We start from the raw sequence: 16,173 nt of genomic DNA, 5'->3' as shown, positions 1-16,173 counted from the left end.
ACATCAAAATGGCAAATCATTTACAAACAAAAAAAACAAACAAGTATAGGAGAAATGAGCAGAACAGTAGCAAAGAAAGGAAGCCCAAACTCTATCTTCAAAAAAGGAATCAACAAAACAGAAAATTTTAAACCAAACAAACAGCAAACTACAGGAAAATTGAGAACAGCACTAGAAAAAACCAGGCCCAAACTCCATATCCAAAGACATCGCTGATTCTCCAGTCAATATCCAGAACAACTGAAACTGATCCAGTCAAATTCCAGGAGACGTTTTATTGTCTAGTCAAATTCGAGGACGGTTATTTTAGTTCCAGCCGAAGTCGAGGACATCACGCAAAGTCCGACAAATTCTTGTCATAATAAAAGGCTGTTGAGGATAGTCTTTTCATGCCTTTGATCGGCGAAGGACGGTCTTTCAATAATTCCTGGTCTAGAATAGGATTGTAACATTTCAACGATCAGTGAGCTTGGTCATCGCCTTAAAACATCAAAAATAAACGCACCAATATTGCCAATTATTAACTCAATTAATTATTATCAGCACCAGTGTTAAGTAAAATGAATGTTTACCATCACCGATACAGGACAGAGAGCGCTAAAATTTCTTTTTAGTTCTGAGTTATCGTTCTGAGTTTTACAATCCGAACACCCTTCAAGTCAGATATAGTCCTTATCAACTCCAAGAGTTCCCGAACAGCAGATATTGTCTGGTTGAAAAGTCGAAGAAAGATATGTGGTGTATTATGATATCAGTATAGATGGCAGAGACTAGTCTTGACAGTTTGGCAAACACTCACACGTGGTTACCAAAATGGGCAAGTCGCGTGTAATCTCTTCTCCGTTCAAACATACGAATGACACAGTAGACATAGCGAATACTCCTCCACAACATTTGCATTCTCTTTTGATAGACACAACGCCTTCATTTGCCATCTTTTCTTGGTCTATCTTCATTTCGCTTTTGCCACATTCGCCTTCGCAGAACTCAACGGTCACATCCTCGCGTGTTATGCAGTGTATTCCGACTAAAAAAGAATAGCATATTGGGTATAAAATTGTTTAGAGCAATTTCAATCTATTCCACAAATTACACCTGAGACCAACAGTGTTGAGTCCAACGATTCACTATGATAGCAAAAACCTACGTACAGCATGGTTTGTGCTTTTCACGCATGATTAGCTCTAATGAAGCAAAGCGTAAAAATTCAAAGATTTCATTCTCATTTTCTTTCGCTTACACAAGAAAGAGGCTTAAACTGTGTTCTTTTACTGTTTCAAAGCTGCCACGCAGCGAAATGTCATTTTCTTGGACGAAAAAAAACAAAACTAAAATTTTTGCTGAAAACGGGAGTTTACGAGAAAAAAAAAGCAGAAGTAGCCCCCAAAACTGCCAAAAAATCAGTAAAAACTGCTGAAAAAATTAGTAAAAGATGTTTTGAAAGACCGACGATCCTGAAATGCATCTGGGTACCCATAACGTTTCCGCTGGAACAATTACCAGATGCTTGGTTCGACGAATTTGCAAAAAAATGGAGTGATGGCAAAAAAAGTCAGTTTGATGACAAAAGTTAGAGTTTTTGACCAAACAGAAGCATTAATCAGTTCAAGCAGCCTTCTTTCTTGATTTTCATTTTAAAAGAGACTTTAGTTTACCAGGCCGAGGCTCCAGTTCAAAACGACACCTGATAAGATCGCCCAGACCAAAATGCTTACTTATGAGACCCTTCCAGGGCTCTGTTCGGACCATTTGGGACATATCCACACCATTGCGCAGAGTTTTGTGTGCACGAAATTTTCTCCGATAGTATTTATTTCGTGCGAAGAATTCCCCCCGTCCGCGCTCAAAGATTGTCTGATCAGATCCAGTCTGAGACCTCATGTAGAATTTTGTATTTTTATCGTTAGAAGGCTTCTAGCTGGGGACTGGCTAGCGCCCAAAACTCTATCAAGTTTGAAAGGTTCTTCGAAGAAAAGTGAGTTCGTCTGACAATTAAGTATAGACTATTGTCCCCTCTGCTCTCTCAGAGCTGTTTAAAAAAGATATTTGATGCGCGCAATAATGAATTTCTTTTCCAAGTAAAGGAAATAAAAATTCACTGAAATGTAGTTATTAAAACAACCAAGTATAAATTGGTTTTTTGCACCGATGAATTGAAGCTAAGGGTTATCCCCATAAGAGCATTAAAAATTTCATTTACCTACTAACTTAGAGCGGCAATGGAATTCCAATTATAGCAGTCTATTCTCAAATTTCATCGTCGTAGAACATTTCTACAAGATGTCAGTTTTAATCGACAGAAAAGGCACAATTTTAAACAATTATGCAGTCGGTTTTGCAAACCAAAACTAATTCTTATTAATAGAAAGACTGGACTTAAAGTGTTGCATTCCAGGAATGCAAAAATTATCATACAAATATTGCATCGGGACCACGAGCAATTTAAAGCAGTTAAGCTCGAACGGCTTGTTAGACAATCTTACGATGTCCAGGGGGTCCAGCCTATGGTTCGAGAAATAGTACGTAACTGTGATTATTGCAATGAAAAAATACTCATCGCTGTTTTACTGATCCATTAGTTTATGCTTATCGCCTTACACTGGATAGAATTTGTTGCGAATTAGGCCTAGTTATTAACGAAAGGCCGTTACTGGAAAACAATTGCTTCAAGAACGTCCCTTCGTTAGATCCTACTTCTTTTATCCCTAAAACCGTGGACACTATTGATCCTGATTACAATTGCGTGTGCGCTGCAATTAGCACAATTCTGACCGGAAACCCTAATCAAGGCGAAAAATTGAAGAGATAATTTGTTCTTTACAAAAAGAAGGCCCGGACCGCCACTTATTAAATCTGATGGGCGCTGCCCTCTTATTAATGGTCCAGATGATCTTAATTTCGTTACAACAACAGATTTGAGAATGCTAGCCCGAACCTTTAGAACCATTATTTATATATTTTTTGAGACCAATGAGTTCGATCAAGCCCACTGGGATTGTTACACTGGAAACAAAATGGGCCCAAATAGAGGAGGAATTTACTTAAAGGCAGGCCTGAGCGGTGGAACAATGCATTGTTAAATTATTGCTCGTGTTAAGCCAACAAAATGAGGGGTAAGTTGTTCAATTTCGATGACATAATTTATTAAACCGGACTAGCACACACATGACAGTTATCTAAATTAAATTAAAGTTTGCTTTTACACTGCATATGGACGCTCAATTTGCACTCTCTTCTTTATTTCCAATAGCGCTCGTTGCTCGGCTTTTTCGTCTCCGGAGAAGTCGCTATCACAAGGTTGATGCTGTTGTTCGCGTTGCTGTTGTTGTTCGCATTGCTGCTGTTGTTGATCGTTTGGTGCCTGTTGTTGCTCGCTTGATTGCTTTGGCTGCCCGTTTTGTTTCGCTGCGAGTGTCTTTTTTCCCTTGTTAGACTTGCCGCTTTTTGTTCGCCTCTTTGCCTTCGTCTTGGAGTTTCGAATGTGCTCGGCCCGTGGCGTTTTTCCAGCCACTGGAGGTAGTTTTATTGGGGCCTTTCAATGTCGTGCCTTTACGATTTTGTTGTCCATAGTGCTACAATTTATTAAAGCCTGACCAATAAGTGTAATATGGAGCAAGGCCAATAATAGCAATTAGCTAAGTTCAGTTTTTAATGAAAAAATAAGGACAATAAATTGATTTCCTTTGTTTGTTGTTTCCACGGGCTAAGTTTTAATGTAAAATGACCTCGAGATTTTCCAACTCGAATAATCTTGGTCTTATTTGCCTTGCCCCAAATCGCGCCACAATTTTGTGTGCCTCTTATCAGGTGTTATTTGCCGTGCAAAACTCCACTTTTGGTATTGTTGGTCATCTGTGTGCTAATTCGGTCTTATCTTTGTTAGAACAAGGTATTTGAGTCCTAAGTGTTTGTTTCGTTAGCCCTAATGTTAAGACGCATATTTGTATTTGAGACCTGTCCAAATTAGGACCTAATTATTTTACCCCCAAAAATTCTGGGTGAGAAAGATAAAGTTGCGACCAATAAAGGTGTCAATAATCTACGCAGGAACTGAATTCTACACCCTTCCCTTCTGCATCCCCCGAATAATCTTTGAGAAAGTTGCTCTAAGTGTAGGTTAGTTTTCGCCAGGTTCTACAAAGTTTGTGGTGGTGTTTAATTTGAACTTAAATAAATTCAAAAATTGTTCCTTTTAGGAAACTAAATAACCGTCCTGTCGGCCCTCAAGTGCTTAAAATATTTTTATTCTCCCCTTGGATCTATCTCCACCAGTCAAAGGTATCTTATATAATAAATTCTTTGTGCGTTGACAGTTCTTTTTTTTCAATTTCTACATGGTTTTCCTGTGTGCTTTAGCAGCCTCATACGTCGTTCTTCCAGGGCAATATAAAACCCACAATTGATTCCAGTGATCTTCGACAAATCAACGCCTCAGTTCTAATTGTCTAGTTAGTAAATCAATTCACAAAACAAAAATCTGTTTTCCTATTCTTCCAAAAACTGTTATGATTAAATAAGTTTGTATATATTATATATGTTCATTTAGATATATGAGTGTTTTAGTCCTCAATCAACTATGGGTAGCTTGTCGACGGCAATTGCTGGATTTGGGGAGTACCCTGTCCGATTCAAGAAGGAAATGGCGGTCGGTTTCACGGTCGTCAATCTGGACCGGACAAAGGCCATGAACCCCACTGTTTCCAGAAGTGTCGTCTTCAAGCAAGGCGGCGAAAGCGTCGAAGTTAAGCCAGAATCTTTGGAGCACCGGGACTTTGTTCGGAAGCTTCAGAGGTAGGATGAGGAATTGGTGCGGATGAGGCCAATTCCTCCAGTCTTTTTTCAATGTACCCACGCTATCAGCGCCCTCACAAAGCCGGTGTACGATGCAATAGCCTTCGTGCCACCCACCATCATTGAAATGCCGTGGCCTTTCACGACGCCACAAGATCGGCCGAACTGGTGGGTGGTTGACGAAAACTGAGTTATTTAAACTTGTAATTCTATCCTTAACGCCCTTTTTTTCTATGCTGTTGCTACTTTAATTAATGCTCTACAAACTGTTTGTTTTTTCTAAGTGTATAATTATAACTTTAGTAAGCTTTGTATAAAAGTTATCAAGAAACGGCAGAGTTTAGTCCTGTTAGCACGAAGACCATATAATACTTTTTTATTTATTTTTTCTTCCCCACATCGTTGGCGTCCAAGTGATATTCTTTTTTTCCGTTTGTGTGGACACATCCTTCAAACAAGGAGAATAAAGTATTGATTGGAATGCGGGCAACGGTTCATTCGTCAAAATGTTGACCCACTTAGATAACATAACCGACTTAAATTCCTTGCCAGCCGCACTATCCTGTAAAAGCAATATTTCGTTTTCGTCTTCCAGTTGTAAAATAACAAATCTATCCTCGCAAAATTGTACCTGCTGGAATACGACAACCCAATCTAGAACTTTCGACTCCCAAATTAGAAGAACCATGATGGAAATGTTGTTTTTTCGGGGTTATAGCTTTGATGGGCGCTGATTTTGATGTCTGGTTTTGTGGCTAAATGTTTTAATTACTTCCTAGATAACAAACTCAAATAGAGATAAGTTTTGCCCGCTTAAGTTGGATCGATCGGTTAAATTTAATTGTCGGTTAATTCGTCGCTGCTAACATCCTCCCATTCAACTTCACCTTATCGATTGTCGCGTCGTGCGTAGAAAGGAGGCATCTCAGGTCCACCTTCGTCGCTAACATCTTGTTCGGAATCTGGTTCCGCTGCCGTGGAGTCAGAGAGAACCCTGTATATTTCCACCGACGTATTCGCATCTTCACGTTCTACAGGTCGAATAATGATTTTTATTAATTCATTTGGAGCTAGAGGTCGATGGAGGGAGTATTTTACTTGGAATGAGTTTTCTTCTACTGAGTAGTCTTGGTCGGGGGTACCTGAATTATCCTCCGGTTTTCTATCATCCACTAAATCCATAGTCCCCGCCTCGATAGGTAGTCGTGGTTCTGTTGACCAAGGGTCCGAAAGAAAGCAGTGGAACTCATAGAACTCTGGTTCCCCAACTTCCAAAAGAACTACGTTTCCATCTATGAGATCCACCAAATGACCCTTCCATTTATCTTTGACATCTCTAATTTTAAAAAGACGGCCAAGAGTGAAGCAGTGCCACTCGAATTGTGTGCCCCTCATTTTTGGTATTTAGCTTTGAAAGTTACTGAGGGTAGAATGATTTGTTTTCTGGGTCAGCTAGTCAACTCAATTTTCACGTGTTTTTTTATTTATTTAAGCATTTGTTTGCTTATCCTGCGAGTTGAACTGTTTGCCGACCTCAAGTTCGCTCAGCCTTAGGGCGCAAGTTATATCTTAGTGGTATCGGGATTTGTCGAGTACACCATACAAGTGTGTAACTGAACAAATGAGTATATAAATGAAAGCACTGGAACACTACTCATGAATAAATGTAACAAAGTATTGATTGGAGAATAAAGTGTTGATTGAAATGCGGGCAACGGTTCATTCGTCAATGAACCGTGTTTGTTTTTTCTAAGTGTATAATTATAACTTTAGTAAGCTTTGTATAAAAGTTATCAAGAAACGGCAGAGTTTAGTCCTGTTAGCACGAAGACCATATACTACTTTTTTATTTATTTTTTCTTCCCCACATCGTTGACCCACTTAGATAACATAGCCGACTTAAATTCCTTGCCAGCCGGACTATCCTGTAAAAGCAATATTTCGTTTTCGTCTTCCAGTTGTAAAATAACAAATCTATCCTCGCAAAATTGTACCTGCTGGAATACGACAACCCAATCTAGAACTTTCGACTCCCAACTTAGAAGAACCATGATGGAAATGTTGTTTTTTCGGGGTTATAGCTTTGATGGGCGCTGATTTTGATGTCTGGTTTTGTGGCTAAATGTTTTAATTACTTCCTAGATAACAAACTCAAATAGAGATAAGTTTTGCCCGCTTAAGTTGGATCGATCGGTTAAATTTAATTGTCGGTTAATTCGTCGCTGCTAACATCCTCCCATTCAACTTCACCTTATCGATTGTCCCGTCGTGCGTAGAAAGGAGGCATCTCAGGTCCACCTTCGTCGCTAACATCTTGTTCGGAATCTGGTTCCGCTGCCGTGGAGTCAGAGAGAACCCTGTATATTTCCACCGACGTATTCGCATCTTCACGTTCTACAGGTCGAATAATGATTTTTATTAATTCATTTGGAGCTAGAGGTCGATGGAGGGAGTATTTTACTTGGAATGAGTTTTCTTCTACTGAGTAGTCTTGGTCGGGGGTACCTGAATTATCCTCCGGTTTTCTATCATCCACTAAATCCATAGTCCCCGCCTCGATAGGTAGTCGTGGTTCTGTTGACCAAGGGTCCGAAAGAAAGCAGTGGAACTCATAGAACTCTGGTTCCCCAACTTCCAAAAGAACTACGTTTCCATCTATGAGATCCACCAAATGACCCTTCCTTTTATCTTTGACATCTCTAATTTTAAAAAGACGGCCAAGAGTGAAGCAGTGCCACTCGAATTGTGTGCCCCTCATTTTTGGTATTTAGCTTTGAAAGTTACTGAGGGTAGAATGATTTGGTTTCTGGGTCAGCTAGTCAACTCAATTTTCACGTGTTTTTTTATCTATATAAGCATTTGTTTGCTTATCCTGCGAGTTGAACTGTTTGCCGACCTCAAGTTCGGTCAGCCTTAGGGCGCAAGTTATATCTTAGTGGTATCGGGATTTGTCGAGTACACCATACAAGTGTGTAACTGAACAAATGAGTATATAAATGAAAGCACCGGAACTTCACTCATGAATAAATGTAAGAAAAAAGTTAATTTTCCTAGTTACAGTTAAAGGGGTAATAGAACCAAATAAAGCACTTTCCTTAATAAGATGGGCGAAAGATAAATAAAAAGAAGTTGATAACTAACAGTTTCCGTTGTCATCGGCTCACTCTTCCCTTCCCTTCTACAGTTTATAGAATCTTGACGCACGCCAACTTCTCTCGGTAGTCCCTGCTCCTCTGCGTTTTGCCAATGGATCCGGTGGGGGGGGGGGTGATGAGGTCTCGAAATGAAAGAGTCATCAAGGTCGTCTTCCAATTGAGTTGATTCCATCCCGTCGCGTTCAGAGTATGGTGGCACTTGAATGCGATCAGTCATTCTGAAATTCATCGGCCCTTGTCCACTCAAACCCGCGTCTCCCCTCAGTAGGCGCTCCCAACAATTGAATCTACTCCTTCTGGCTCTCGGACTCGTCTGAGTACCAGCCATATTCCCTTCGATACACGCTTTGTTCACTATTACTCGGCAGAGTCCTGTGTACATCATCCAGAGTGCAATCACTAATATTGCAGCTAACACAAACCATACAAACCAGCTGACAGGTCCACTTTGCTAAGCCCGCCAGTGGAATGGTGCATGCTAATTGATAATTCCTTGTGCAAAAGTTTTCGCGATGGTTTTCATAGCTTCTTCATATACAGTTCCTTCGGGTAGATCAACCAAGTTCAAACGTAAAGTCTCCAGCGTTTGACTGTGAGCTTCCTCGCGAAACACATCTGGGATTTTCATTCCAGCTAGTTGTGTCTCCATTTCGTGCAATTCACCGAAAAAAGTCCGCAGTAAGGGGTGTTGTTGAATCCTTACAACGAGTCCGGTCTCGTACTGGCAAGTTCTTGGGTCAGGATACAATACCAAACTACAACTGGGGTTCTCTATACGTCCTTCGCAAGGTGCTCGAATTAGGCAATTTTTGCAGCCACTGATCCACTCTCCAGTATCGAAGGCTTATGAGCTGTAGTTGAGTAGTCTGTAGTCACTGGATCGCGAGTAAACCAAATAGGTTGAGTCGTCCAAGTACTCCGCGTAAGGTTCTTTGGCAGGGCTACCAGCTGCTGTGCACAAAGTTTCAGAACTGATGTTTGCAAGTCGAAAAACAGATTAGAAAGGCACGTAAATTCACCACTTCGTGACATTGAAAAAAGTTTTAGACATAGTTTAAGACGGTTACTGCGGCTACAATGTGAAATGAGTTTCTCCTCCGTAACTTCGGCAAAATTATCTTTTATTTTCGATATCAATAAGTAACTTCGGGAGCAACTGTATCGTGTCACTGTCGAACCGTCTTCAATTGGTTGAGGTACTGGAACTGCGCGATAAAATTTATGAAATCCGTTAGTGTGGTGTACAGGCACGTTTATCAGGACATTTACGGCTGTTTCTGTAAGTACTGTTGAATCTAATAGTTCAAAGCCGTAATAGGTCAATAAATCAGAACGGGGCATAGCTTCCTGCATCCTGTCAAGTTTGAGCCCGTTAAGAACTTGTCACAAAACTTTTGGAGGTACGATTGTTGCTGGAATATAGCCCGCCCCGAGCTAAACTACTCAATGCGTCATTTAGGATGTAGCCAAAATTGTGATGTCCGACTTTGAACGCCGCCAATTCTGCTCTCGAAGCAAGCATAGTTTGGGTGAAGTTTGTCATTCCCACATTAAACTGAGCAGCGACCACTGCTGAGCTCTGTCTGTTGTTGTAGCAGGCCCCCCAATGTGTTACTCCAATGTCGGTGTTATTGATAAGCTCTACCAAAACATTCCTGATTTTATGGAAGTAGAATTATGACTGATCATCGTCAATTGGACTTGAGTTTTGTTTAATGAGTAGCCCAGCAGGTGGATTCGTTCCCCTGATTCAAGAGCTATCGTTTTTACCGCTCCGTCCAGAAATTCTGTCTCTTTACCAAGTCTATCCAAGTCTGCAAGGCCACACAATCCGAAGAAAGAGAAGTAGTGACAAAAATCAGCTTTTAGGACTGGCGCAAGGGCAATAGCAGCAGCTATCCCACCTAGCAGCGGTTTGACGAATCGCTTTGACCTCGACAAGCCGGCTGCTGTTCCATTCATTATATTGCAGCCCTTTCCCGCATTTCGGTAAGAAAAACATTCCAATCCTTTCAGTGCAAAATATGTCGTATTAATCAAAACTTCAGTGGTAAAAGTGTCCATGATGCTTCTTCCATCGCATTGCAAATTCGTATTGGAATTCCTGGAAAGCAATGTCCAGAGATGTTAAGTTGAGGGCAGGTAGGACTGGTAGTGGCACCGATCCCCAAGTTGATTCCAGCGCACTCGCAATGATGACAGGGGTTTCCGTTGTGAAGACTGCGCCAGCTGAATGGTTAGTAGTTAAACAGATAGCACATCTCAGCATGGGAAATAGGAAGAGTAGCCTCAGAGTCAGGAATCTGTCCGTTGTTCCTGTCATGACCGCGTTGACCCTAAAAAAAACGTTAAATAAGGTGATTCAAATTCGACCAAAGCCTATATTTTTTTGTATACAGAGAATCAATTAGTTTAAATCAATATTAAATAATAACAGAGATTCATAAAAAGCAAGGAAGAGGGATCCGGGTAACGAATTTAAGTAAACGAGGTAAAAGTGTTTATTCATCGATTCCCAGTCGCATGCCCGGTGCTCGGATCCTTGTCGATCGGCGTCGCTCAACGGGTTCTTCCACTAAATTCTGGTTAATCGGTCGGATTGCGTGTTCAACCTCTTCGTCTGGAGATCTACTCTCCCCGACGCTGGGAGATCTCAACTGCCTTTGAACCAGTATTCCAGATCCCTTGGTATTCCGGATCATCTTCACGGCTATTGGTATCCGGGGCAACCTGATCGCGCAATTGATCAGCTGGCTGTTCGACTATAGGACTATTGATTAGTTCCTTTTCCCGTTGCACGACAGGCTGCGGGACTTGTATCCGATTTCTTGGGTCCAATATTGGCGGCCGGGGAATTGGGTCCGGATCCAATTGCTCCCACTTGTCAATTTCCAGTCGTTCCTCGTAAAAATTTGTCGAACGAAACGGTGTGGCTCTACGCTCGCTCGTTTCCGGTTCCTATTCCACGAATGGTTTGAGGAAGTTATAGTGGAGGATACGCCATTTATCACGCCTTTGGGGTTTACTAACTTTGTAATTAACTTCCGAAGTTCTCTCAAGGACAATGTGCCGTCCCTCCCACGGAAGAATGAAATTTTTTGATTTAGCTTTATGCTTTGAGGAAACCCAAACTTTGTCATCGAATTCGTATGGTTTTCCAAAAACTTTCTTATGAAATTGATCTTTTTGTCGGTTTTGGTTTACTCACAAAAGTTCCCATGTATGAGAATGGGCCTCCCTGAATTGCCTGTCGAACCAGTCAACAAACTCGTTCTGGGTCCTTTCTTGATCGTGGGGCTTCGGGTAGAACAGATCAATAGGATATTGGCACTCCTGTCCATAGACGAGACTAAACGGAGTGGCTCCTGTCGTCCTATGAATAGTCGTATAAAAGACAAAATTACACATAAGGCAGCATTGTGTCCCAATCTCGAGGGTTTTCGGCGCAATATTTTGAGAGAACATCGGCAATTACACGGTTATGTTGTTCCACTTGGCCATTTCCCTGAGGGTGATACGGAGAAGTTCTTGTTTTGTCCATTTTAAGCCATTTACGGAGTTATTTAATCAAGTCACTTCCAAAGTTTTTTCCTTGGTCAGTGTGAAGTACATCGGGCACGCCAAAATGAAGGACCCAGCATTCTACAATTTCCTTGGCCATATCTTTTGCTTCGGTTACAACAAGTGGAACACTGATTGCATATTTTATGAGCAAATCCGTCATAACAAGAATGTACTTCGCTCTTGACCATGCGGCTAGTGTAACTGGTCCTAGTATATCAGCAGCGACCGTTTGAAAGCGAATACCAACGTTGAAGGGACTTAATTCTGCTGTACGTTGCCTGCCTGCCGTGGTCCGAGCTGCACATGGAAGAAACCAAGAAAGTTTTTTCTCAACGTCACGCCTCATGAAGGGCCACCAGAACCTCTGCCTGATTCGCATTAGAGTTTTTTCTACTTTGAAATGACCTCCACTCACTTTGGAAGTGTGAAGTTGATCCAAAATTTCTTTTCTGCAAGAAATAGGTACAATCAGCTGCAAATGCGGTTCGTTCTTCTCTGGTTTAAACCACTTCCTGTACAAAACTCGATTCTTAATAACAAGCTCTGACCACCGTGACCAGTAGGCTACTACTTCAGGTCCATGCTGAACTAACTGTTCTTTTGGAATTAAGTTAGGGCACAGAGGCGAGCAGCTACTTTCTGATCCTGTTGGTACCCGGTACAAAATACGGCTGATTGCCTCGTCTTCCTGCTGCAACCGTTCTATATCTGAGTCTGTGCGAGTCCATGTTATAGCGAACCCCTCTTCATTTTCGTCATCTATGGTTTCTGTAATAGCGTCAACCATAGCACAACGTTCACGAACTCTTTTTAGGGCTTCTTCGATTTCTTGAGGTTCGGGACACTGCCCCGTTACTTGTTCTTTTTCGCCCGGCTCCCATTCAGGCTCTTCTTCCGTCATCCGAGACAACCCATTCGCATAGGCAAGTTTGTTGCCCGCGCAATGAACAATTTCGTAATTGAACTCTTGCACATTTTGGAGCATTCTGAACGTCATGCCGTCTGCATTTTGCCTGAATAACCATTTTAAGCTGGCATGATCTGTACGTATGACAAAGCTGAGTCCCTATATATAATGTTTGAACCATTTCAAAGCCTTTACTACCGCCAGGGCTTCCCGCTTCGTTGTAGAGTACATAGTTTCGGTCTTACTCAGACTCCTACTTGCCAATACTATAGGATGTTCCACGCCATCAATGAAATTTGAAAGTACTGCACCCAGACTGACGTTGCTTGCATCTGTGTCAATGATAATGGGGCAGTCATACCGAGGGAACTGTAGGACAGGTGCTGTAGCTAGTTCGAGACGCAGTTGATCGAATGCCATTTGACAACAGGGAGTCCACTCAAATCGAGCATTTTTCTTTGTTAAATCATGTAGGGGACGAGCAATTTGTGCAAAGTCTTTCACAAAGCGCCGATAGTATTTGCAAAATACAACGAATGACCGTACTTGTTTAACGGATTTTGGTTCTGGCCATTCTCTGACAGCAGCAACCTTTTGAGGGTCTGGTCGAGCTCCATCTCTATCGATAACATGACTGAGGTATACAATTTGCTGCTGAAGAAGTCTGCATTTCTTAGGCTTCAGTTTCAAGTTTGCTGCTCGCAAAAGTTTGAATATAACTTCAATGTGTTTGAAGTGTTCTTCCTGAGTCGAATCGTACGCCAAAACATCATCAAGAAAAATTAGAACCCACTTCCAGAGGTTATCTTTGAAAAAATTGTTCAAAAGAAAGGTCCCGGGGCATTAGATAGACCAAAAGACATTTTAATGTATTCATACAGCCCACCATCAGGTGTGACGAAAGTTGTTTTCTGTCTATCCTCTGGTGCAACCGGTACCTGCCAGTAGCCACTTACTAAATCGAGAGAAGAAAAAACTTTCGCTCCCCTCAAAGCATCGAAACTCTGATCTATTTTTGGTATAGGAAAGGCGCCTTTCACCGTAACATCGTTAAGGTCGCGGAAGTCTACGAAGAATCTCCAACTACCATCTTTTTTCTTCTGAAGCACAATAGGAGCGCTGTAGGGGCTCGTTGAAGGCTGAATGACTCCCTTCTCCAGGATGCTCTTGAGTTCTTCTTGGATAATAGGTATCTTGGCCGGCGAAACACGGTGCGAAGGTTTTTTGATGGGTCGGGTATCACCTGTTTTAATTTGATGCTGAACAATGTCGGTGCATCCAAGTTCATTGTTTTTCAACGCAAATACATCCCGCACTAGTGTTACGATATTCTCGCACTAGTGTTCTCAGCCGATCGAGAGCAACACCAAAACCGCCCGGTGCAGATAATTCCAAAATTTGATCAACTTCCTGGTCTATAGTGGGATGATCTTGGGCTTTATAGACTGTGTGTGCAACCCAGTTCAAAACCTCGTCATCAGTGTCTGTCCATTCCTCATTTTCGGTTTCACTTAGATAATTGCTTTCTGAATCTTTGACCTGTGTTTTTATAGAGAGTTGCGCTGCCATCAGATGGTCAATTTCCTTGGGACTAGCGCCAGTGACTGCCTGCAGCTGATGATCGTTGACAAGCTTTGTATATTGCATTGACGGGTCAATTTCTGTTTCACGACAGTAGCGGTAGCTGCCAACTGCAGTCAGAGAAACCATGCGCATTACCACCGCCAAACTTTCTTTGCTGCCTGTCCACATTTCGTTTGATCTAAAGTCAATTGTACAACCATGGCGTTTCATTTACTTGAGGCCAAGTATCATCTGAGGCTTCAAGTTCTGCAATACTAGAACGTGTATTTCCTCGCATATAGAACCCAACTTTAACTCCAATATTGCGCGATCAAGAACATTTATGGTCTTTCCATCGGCTGACTCTAAGCGGCCTTTATATGGTAAAATTCTCGCAAAAGGATCCAAGCTGAAGAGTTTTTCTGCTTGCATTAGATTTGTTGATGCCCCCGTATCAATCAATATTTCCGTTATCGAGTCATTCACTATGCCATCAACCACGGCTGCTTCAGAACCTTCATCAAAATCCGACGAATCAAACTTTTTTTCATCCTCTATGGCGGTTGTATTTGTTGCTACGTGCTGTTGTTTGGTATTTTGTCGCAAAATTTAACTTTTCTCGCTTCAAAATATGCATTACTGTTGCCTTTTTGTCTATTTGCTTTGAATTAGGCCGGGATAAAGCCTTCTTTACAAACAACTGTGGCCCTCCCGGCCTCTAGTAGTTTAAAGTACCGGTCTGTTTTTGGGTTTGGCGCTCAGGGCAATCCTTAACAAAATGACCTTCCTGACCACATTGGAAACACTGCCTTCCCGCAGCTGCTAATCGTCTGTTGAGGCTGTTTTGTTGAGCTGGTCCACCACTGTACTGCGCCTTGTTCGCTTTGGAACTGATGAATTGTCGACCGTAACGGCTATCAGGCGGATAAGGATTGTACAGACGTTTCTCGTCGCTTTCCTGTTTTGGTTTATTGTCAGTATGCGAGGCGTCATTTTGCTTCGGAATTACTGACGTCACAAATTTGCTCATCATATTTGACATATTCTTCATAAACTCGGCCTGATTGTTTACCAGTTGATCAATCTTAGCTTTGACAGACCCCGAAAAAACCCGTTGAATTCTTCGCAGTTGCGAAAACTCTTGATGCATTGCCTCTCTGCATCATCTCATTACTCTGAGTATCTCTCTGAGTCTCAACGAGGTTTTCAACAACTGACCTCAATGACGCTAACCTTCGTCGCTGTCGCATACGAGAATTACGTGCTACAGCATCAAGGCTCAGTGCCCTATTTATAGCTGCCGAGAAGTTTTGGGGATCTTCTCTAAGTAAAAATTCTCGTATTTCAACATCGTAGAGCCCATCGATAAACTGTTCACGGTTCATATCGTCACGGGTTGCAGCATTCATGTTATGGTTCGCTACCTCCCCAATGGACCGTATTCTCCTTGAAAATTCCTGAATTCCCTCCTTTTCTCCTTGAATAAGGTTTTTGAACTCGGCTCGAGCAGTTCGTTGGTTTCGAAACGGCATTATTCGAGGGTCTAAGTATTCAAACATTCGCTCCAGAGTAGGTGCCCGATGCCCATCTTCCTGTTCTCGAAAGTGGTTGGGCATTGCAGTGTATTCGTCAAGAGCCCAGCCAGTGAGGCAGGTTGGGACAGAAGCCATTGCTTGTTCTTCATCCCAATAATTCAACTCAACAATGCATAAAAAATGTTTTTTTTCCAATCCACCCAGGTTTTGTATATCGGATTAGGGAAGCGATCGGGTTGGCGTGCACCTCGTCCATACAGTCCTTGACCATTCAGTGCGTCCGCAGCTTGAACGGCTGCTTCGACAATTCGTTGTATATCTTCCGCTTGCAACGCCATTTTCGTTATGTAATTGCTTAACCACTTAAGCTGATTTTGCGAATCCACTTCTTGTCCTACTTCACGATCTCGCCGGTGTCTGAGTAGTTCTCTCGATCTATCAGCCCGACTTTTGGTTTGAGTTATTTGATTTGTACTCGGCAATTCGGATAGGTGTTCTTCGCTTCTTTGAGCCAATATTGAATCCAGTTTGAGGAAGTATGTTGTACACACCTTGGATTGAGACCCAACTCGTAAAAACTAATCTATTTTAATCTGTCAGAAAGCCCACCCAGGAACGCCACTGTAGAATTTTGTATTTTATCGTTAGAAGGCTTCTA

The 16,173-nt window shown here is 41.9% G+C and overlaps 1 protein-coding gene across 1 annotated transcript in view; it reads right to left on the bottom strand.

Annotated features, from left to right (window-relative positions):
* Positions 1–496: 496 nt before the first annotated feature.
* The window catches only part of LOC142343046 (uncharacterized), a 174,991-nt gene continuing 159,314 nt past the window's right edge, over positions 497–16,173 (bottom strand). Inside the window, exon 39 of the mRNA XM_075394732.1 lies at positions 497–1,027. Within this exon, the coding sequence (XP_075250847.1) occupies positions 771–1,027 (257 nt within the window). The 3' untranslated portion in view covers positions 497–770. The remainder of the gene's footprint in view (positions 1,028–16,173) is intronic.

The sequence above is a fragment of the Convolutriloba macropyga genome, chromosome 7 (genome assembly GCF_964194025.1).
Source record: "Convolutriloba macropyga chromosome 7, txConMacr16.3, whole genome shotgun sequence".
Taxonomy (NCBI): Eukaryota; Metazoa; Xenacoelomorpha; order Acoela; family Convolutidae; genus Convolutriloba; species Convolutriloba macropyga.
The sequence above is the reverse complement of the archived record's forward strand: the minus strand, read 5'-3'. Positions and strand labels throughout refer to the sequence as shown.